The 7,645-nt window shown below is 38.4% G+C and overlaps 1 protein-coding gene across 1 annotated transcript; it reads left to right on the top strand.

The window, feature by feature from the left end:
• The first annotated feature begins 1,045 nt into the window (after nt 1–1,045).
• Nucleotides 1,046–7,358, top strand: LOC125194486 (WD repeat-containing protein 44-like). Its single transcript, XM_048092729.1, has 7 exons — nt 1,046–2,909; nt 3,808–3,898; nt 4,874–5,031; nt 5,131–5,182; nt 5,264–5,346; nt 5,534–5,627; nt 6,438–7,358. Exons 1-7 carry the CDS (start codon nt 1,320–1,322, stop codon nt 7,025–7,027), a joined length of 2,658 nt encoding a protein of 885 aa, XP_047948686.1. The 5' UTR covers nt 1,046–1,319; the 3' UTR covers nt 7,028–7,358.
• The last annotated feature ends 287 nt before the right edge of the window (nt 7,359–7,645 follow it).

Raw genomic sequence — 7,645 nt, 5'->3', positions numbered from 1 at the left:
AATATAGATATTGCCTTTGAACAATGTAGCCAATTTAGTAAGTCAAAACTTTTATTAGCAATTTATAAGTCAACACTGCGTTCCATATCTAAATTATATTCTACTATATATTACAAAGTAAAAATATTTTATAATTTTAAGTCTTACAGTGTTATTGATATTAATAAAATTCATATTTACTTGACTACTTTAACAATTACGTATATATGCGTGCATAACATTATCTCATTAATATTATCGTGATCACGAATCTATAGAGAATAATCAGTCAGAAAAATGACATTAAAATTATATAACTAAATTTGACGGGTCATTTTATTTTGATAGGAACTACTATATATTTTAAATTTTGCATTTGAAATTTAGATAATAATTGCATATATATTTGTGTGATGATAGGACCTTTGAATAAAAATTCACATAAATTTATAATGTTGGGTTTAATGTTAGCATATGTGTACATACAAATGTTGTAACATTAGATACTACTATTAAACACAAAATGAAATACTCCCTGGTTACCAACCAAAAAAAAATATATAAACAATTAAATAATAAAGTAATTGCTCTTTTCGTATACTAATATATGATTATACATTTATACTAAAATTTGTATAATAAAATGGGCATACATATGCAAAACTATTGATTCCACTAAAAATGTCAGAATCAGCATTGACATTTGCATTGCAAATGCCAACGGTATTAACAGTTGCTTTTCTCATGCAAAAAGTAAGCATCACATTTAAGGGGTTTTCCCTTCATTAAAATGATGGTAGATTTTAGATGTGAATATACAGCTTATCTCAAAATGATTAATTATGTAAACATACATCTTGTATAATTTCATTAAACAGAAATACAAATACTAACTGCAAAAGCCGAAGTCAATTATTATGACACCAGAGGGCGGCCTACTATATGTTTGAGTATATTAATATAAAAATAAATACGTTAATGAGCAAAATAAGATGCAAATGGAGGCCCCATTTTATTATTTAATTCAATTTCCTCCCTTGAAAAATACCTCACACAATCAAACAAACCCACATTACATCACTACACGACACCGTTTCTCTCTCCCTCTCTACTCTCTACTCTCTCTCTCATCCATCATCGGATCTGAGTTCCCCAACGCGCCTAAACCCCTCTTCTTCCAATATTGTCCGATCTCTCCGTTTCCCCACGCAATCATCCACTCCCCAATCACAATCTCTCTTTCCACACGCCGACGTGTGTACTAGGGAGGGGGATTTGTGATTCGCTCGGCGTGGACCGGCGCCGGTCGATGACGGATCGGGCAATGTGAACCGGAATCGATGAGCAAAGCCGGGGAAGAAGAGGAAGACGACGAGGAGCGCTTCCACGACTCGCTCGACCGCTTGCTCTCTTCCTCCAACACTTCCTGCTCCTGCTCCCCTTCCGCCTCCGACGACGACTACGATCCCGACCCCAATTCCTCCAATGGCGCGCTCCTTAACTTCCCCAGGGGCCTCTCCCGGAACTACGACCTCTGGATCTCCCAGCCGGCCTCCGTCGAGGAGCGCCGCATCCGCCTCCTCAGCCAGATGGGGCTCAATCGAGACCTCCGCCACCGCCCCTCTCATTCCTTCTCCTCCGATCGGTTGAACCCCATTCTCGAGGCGTCTAACCCTCGTGTTGACGATGATATCAAAATCGTTGGTGGTGGTGCCGATCGGGATGCTAGGTCGTCTGCAATGGTGAGATCGAAGTCGGCGGGGGAGTGTAATTCGAGCGAGGGGGAAGTTTGTTCCAGCAATTCGGTGACAGGTGAGAGTGTTTTACGTGTAATTGATGATAATGAGGGGAGTATTGAGACGCATTGTCGTATGGAGAGATCGGCAAGTAGTAATCGGTCGTCGGTGAGCAGTACGGTTTCTCCAAATAAACCCCCAAAAGTGAAAATTAGAGCCAATTGTAACTGTAATGGGAGCTCTGGTGTTTCATTGGCCATTCCGAAGAGTGGGGAGTTGAATGGGGGTTTGGAGAGTAATGGGGTTGATGAGACGAATGCCATGTGTATGATTAAAAATCTTGACAATGGAAAGGAGTTTGTGGTGAAGGAGGTTAAGGAAGATGGGACTTGGAAGAAGATCAAGGAATTGGGAACAGGGCGCCAGTTGACCATGGAGGAGTTCTCATCCGAAATGTGTGTTGGGACTTCGCCAATTGTACAAGAATTGATGAGGAGACAGAATGTTGAGGATGGTAACAAGGAAGGGTCGGATCTACATTCTGATGGGAGCTTTGGCACTGCATCTAAGTCGAAGAAGAGGGCGAGTTGGCTGAAAAGCATAAAGAGTGTGGCGAGTTCTGTTACTGGACATAAGGAACGACGTAGTAGTGATGAGAGGGATACGTCTTCTGAGAAGGGTGGGAGGAGATCAAGCTCCGCCACGGATGATAGCCAGGATGTATCCTTTCATGGGCCAGAAAAAGTTCGAGTTAGGCAGTATGGGAAGTCTGTCAAAGAGCTCACTGCTATGTACAAGAGCCAGGAGATACAGGCTCATAGTGGTTCAATCTGGGCTATTAAGTTTAGCTTGGATGGGAAATATCTGGCTAGTGCTGGCGAGGACTGTGTGATTCATGTGTGGCAAGTTGTGGAAACAGAAAGGAAGGGAGATTTCCTCTTTGACAGATCGGATGATGGGAATTTCAATCTTCTGCTTCTAGCCAATGGATCTCCAGAGCCTTCATCTGTATCACCGAATTTAGAAGGTCATTACGAGAAGAAGAGAAGAGGGAGGTCATCTGTAAGTAGGAAATCCATGAGTCTTGAGCAGATTGTGGTGCCTGAGACAGTGTTTTCCCTCTTGGAGAAACCTATATGTTCATTTCAAGGACATTTAGATGATGTACTGGACCTATCATGGTCCAAATCTCAGGTCAGTTAGCATTCCTGCATGTTTTCTATATTTATTTTATTTCATGTGGTCTTCCACAAGCCTAGAACTCTGAGAAATGTATCTTCTTTGCATTTTTGCTGGCACACGGAGACCACTGAATTTCACACTATTAAATTATAATCAATGGTCATCATATATTGTTTGTCATGATAATATCAAGTACTACCCACCATAAGAATTGAACAGTGTATTACTATTATCAGAGAGGGAGAGATAATGCACACTGTGCTTCCTTCTTATGAAAAGTACAATAAGGAAGGGAAGGAAATATATTGCTTGGGGGTTTAGCAAGGAGATGAATGTTTTATACTAGGCCACAGAAATATTATTAATCATGTATGTCTGGTATCAAATTATCTCATTCCGCCACCTTGCGTGCTGCACATTTACCTAGTTCCAATAGCAATAGTTGAACTACTTAGAGAAAGTTACCCATGATGTGATATCTAATCCCCTTATAGCCTGTACCTGAATAATATAAAAAATCATGAACAATGGAATATTGGTAGTTAATTTAGACATGCTTACTTTGATTTGTCTAATGATGTAGACTTGGTGTATTTTGATTTGACGATATGTACCTTGGTTGCACCTGTGATGCGGTTTGTAGAAAGTGTTAAATCGGACTGCTCTTGCATATGATCTAAATGAAATGGAAATTTTTTGTTAAAGATGTTTTGACTATTTCTTATGTTATTAGAGTAGTGATGGGTGGGGAGGTATGCTTGCTCATTTATTAAGAGACAAGAAACCCTTACATTGGTTGTCCATCTTTTTCAAGGAACAATATATTTGTAATGTTAGTTTTATGATTTATGTTATTTTCTTTAATTTGAATCTAGCATGGTAAAGTCATACTCTTCTTTGTCATCTCCAGCAACTGCTTTCATCTTCAATGGATAAAACGGTGCGGCTATGGGATTTATCTAGCAAATCTTGTTTAAAGATCTTCTCACACAGTGACTATGGTAAATTGCTCGAACATTGTTACTTTGTTCATGGAATTCTTTGTCCAGCATTTAGTAAAGCGAGTAATATTTGGGTGTGTTGGCGGGGGGGAAAATGTCGTGTATTTGCCATTTCAAATGCCAATTTAGGTAATTCAGACAGGTGCTGTGCTGGTAGTCATAGAACTAATATATTCATGTTGTGCATGGTATATTGCATTAGGCTGGAAAATATTGCCAGAAGATGGCAGTTGGGACTTGGGATGAGTTTTTGTCTGGTCAAAGTTAAATGTATGTTAAATAAAGAATATGCCGTGGAAGATATCATTTTATAAAGGACAAAAAGTATTTCAAGAAGGAATCCATGAATTGAATCCTATGATTTATTTATCCAGAAATTGCATGATCATTTAAAAGGCTGATATACTTTGACGTAGTTGTTTCTAAGAACTTGGACAAATGAAATGATTACTTTTGAAAAAATTAACATAAAATCATAGATATGTGAATATGATGTAAGGTTATGTGAGAGTTGTTGCCCAGTTGCTTTATTATTTTGTGATTCGCATAATCTCTCTGGGAAATGATGACTTCATAGGCTAATAAAATAAATGCAAGAAATCATGTTGATCACTTGGGGCCAGGTAGATGTCTATCTCTCTGGTCTGAAGTTAGGGTGTAAATGCTTGCATGGTAAATTCACTTTATAATGTAGAATTGCGGTTGAGTTTGGACTTTTATTTTAATGCTGTGGCAAGGCACTTAGGGAGTGGTTTAAGGATTCGGTTTCCTGTCCAGTGATTGTTAAATTAATCACTTGTTTACCTGTTTAGCATCTTGATTGCTGCTTGTCGAGATTAGTGTCCTGCATCATAGTTTCAGTCTTCGTATTGATATTATAGAAGTTGCTGTTGGTAGTTGGTACATCTATATATACATGAGAACATAAAATATGGTTCATCTATTGACATGTTTTCTCATTTTTCCATGACACAGTAACATGCATCCAGTTTAATCCAGCTGATGATAGATATTTCATCAGTGGATCCTTAGATGCTAAGGTGCGAATCTGGAGCATTCCTGATCGCAAAGTTGTTGATTGGAATGATTTGCATGAAATGGTTACTGCAGCTTGTTACACACCTGATGGACAGGTGAGTCACAAGACAGGCTTACTTTTTCAATTTGTATTTGGGGAAAGCCCCCTGAAACAGAAGAATGTTCTCATTGTTATGTTTGTGAAACTTTGATAGGGGGCACTTGTTGGTTCATACAAGGGTAGCTGTCGGTTATACAACACATCAGGTAAGAAAAATTCTTTAGAAAATTAAGCTTCTGCTGGTAATAATGTTTAATTACTTATACATGCTACACTTCCTTCTCTAGAAAATAGATTGCTGCAGAAAAGCCAGATCAATCTACAGAATAAAAAGAAGAAGTCTCATCAGAAAAAAATAACTGGTTTCCAGGTAAACTACTTCAAAACACCAGTTAATGCGGCCTACATACTCGTACATAGGCTGGTTGTTGAATCTCAGCTCATATCTACTTTACGGTAGCAGATCCTTTTAGTTTTTTCTTTGACGTGGTCCTTCATTTCAGAAAATTGGATTTTCTTCAGAATCTCTGATTGCTGATAGTTTTCTTTTTGCACAGTTTGCACCTGGAAGCACATCAGAGGTCATTGTCACATCGGCTGATTCCAGAGTTCGAGTCATAGATGGTGTCGATCTAGTTCACAAGTTCAAAGGTATATTCTGTTTTAAGTAATGAATTTATTGACGTGTTGAGAAACACATTTGACTTTTAAGTTAAGCTGGGGATAGCAAATTTTTTACACAAATCTTATAGTTTGAACCACCCTGCACTAGAGTTGGTCTTTCCTAGAGGAAAATAATAAACGAAGGGCAATTGTGTGGGTGGAGTTTTTACCTTTATCATTCCTGTGAAGTTTGCACTTCTGTTTCTCAGCTCAATACAATATAAGACCTATGAATCTTAACTCTACAGTTATACTGGTTACACTAGTTGAAAGTGATGATATTACAATCATGCCTGATAGAACTAGGGAATCTAAATATTGATGACACAATTTAGTCGACTCCTCTGGCTTACTTGTCTAACTTGTTTCACTGTCATTGTCCGTTTCGAGAAGTGAAGAAAATACAGCTTCTTGCTCCCTTGTAATATCTAGGGAATACAGTATTGAAATTAGTAAAATCACGTAGGACCCTCAGATTGAACCTTCTGTCAGAATTGGCCAGAGAATTTGGTGGGGAATTACATTACATTATGTTGGCACTATAAGAACTCATGTTTATGTCGCGGTGAGTTACTGAAGTGCTCCACCAATTTTCTGCAAATAAATTTAGAATATTGTTTGTCACATTTGTTGGATATCTGAACATAAGGATACGAAGGGCATATAATCTAGCTGGACTCTGATTTTATTTTGAATTAGTGGAGGCTGAGTACTTTTATGTCACGTCTCTATTTTGTTCCCGAGGCAATTGTGTTTGGTTCACTCTTATAGCCATTTATTATGGTGACACTTTGACAGGGTTCCATAACGCGAACAGCCAAATTTCTGCATCCCTTACTTCTAATGGAAAATACGTGGTCTCTGCCAGTGAAGATTCATATGTTTACGTTTGGAGACACGAGGGTGAATCCCGACCTAACAGAAGTAAAGGTGTTAAGGTGACTCGAGCATATGAGCTTTTCCACTGTCAAGATGTATCTGCAGCAATCCCTTGGCCTGGGCTCTTGCCCGACCCATGGAACCTCCAAGATAACTGTGGCAGAGTGGCGAATGGCACGAATGATCGCTTTGAGGATCTAAACGAGTATCATCCGACTACGCCAGTTGGAGAAACGAATGGCAGTGAAGGGTCGCCCTTACCATCAGGGTGCAGCAACAGCCCACTCAATGAATCTCTGTCAAGTGGAGCAAACAGCTACCTATTCGATAGAATCACAGTGACGTGGCCTGAGGAGAAACTCGTGTCAGCTACTAAGAACCGTGTAAGCGTGGAGTTGTTGAACGGGCTTCAGCAGAACAGGTCGGCTTGGGGTATGGTGATAGTAAGTGCAGGCCTCAGAGGAGAAATAAAGACTTTCCAGAATTTCGGATTGCCCGTTCGAATTTAGGCGCGGAAATGGAGTTTGAAAATCTGTGAAGTTTGCAACAATTTGTACAGATATTCGGAGAGGATGTAATATTAGCGAGTCTTCTTTTTTTTATTATTTTTCAATTTTTCATTTTAATGTGGGAAGGGAAGGAGCCAAATTAAAGGTGTTGGGAGTAAAGAAGAAGAAAAGATGGTTACAGCATTCAGTTTAGAAACCGATTTATTTACACCATAATCGGTAAGTGTAGATTTAAGGATATTGTTATATCAATCCAAATTCCTTACCAATTCTTTATTTTCGTTTGTATACAATATGGATCATCCAAATATATGGACTACTAATTTATGCATTCCTGTCTTCATTTTATTTTTTATGCACATACCATACAAGGAAATATAAACGTTACCACTATTTTGGTAAACAATTTTTTACTGTTACTAAAACCATATCGCATATTAAAAAGATTGAAAGAAGAAGTTAATCGCAGCCGGATAGAAAACTATGAAATGTATTGTTACAAAATGGTTATGTTCTTATCTAAATGCAAGATAAACTCCAATTCAAACACACCCTAAGAGGATTGTTATTGATGTAAAATTAGATCTTAATATAAAAATGTAGAACAAAATCATACGG

Source organism: Salvia hispanica, chromosome 6 (assembly GCF_023119035.1).
Source record: "Salvia hispanica cultivar TCC Black 2014 chromosome 6, UniMelb_Shisp_WGS_1.0, whole genome shotgun sequence".
Taxonomy (NCBI): domain Eukaryota; kingdom Viridiplantae; phylum Streptophyta; class Magnoliopsida; order Lamiales; family Lamiaceae; genus Salvia; species Salvia hispanica.
The sequence above is the reverse complement of the archived record's forward strand: the minus strand, read 5'-3'. Positions and strand labels throughout refer to the sequence as shown.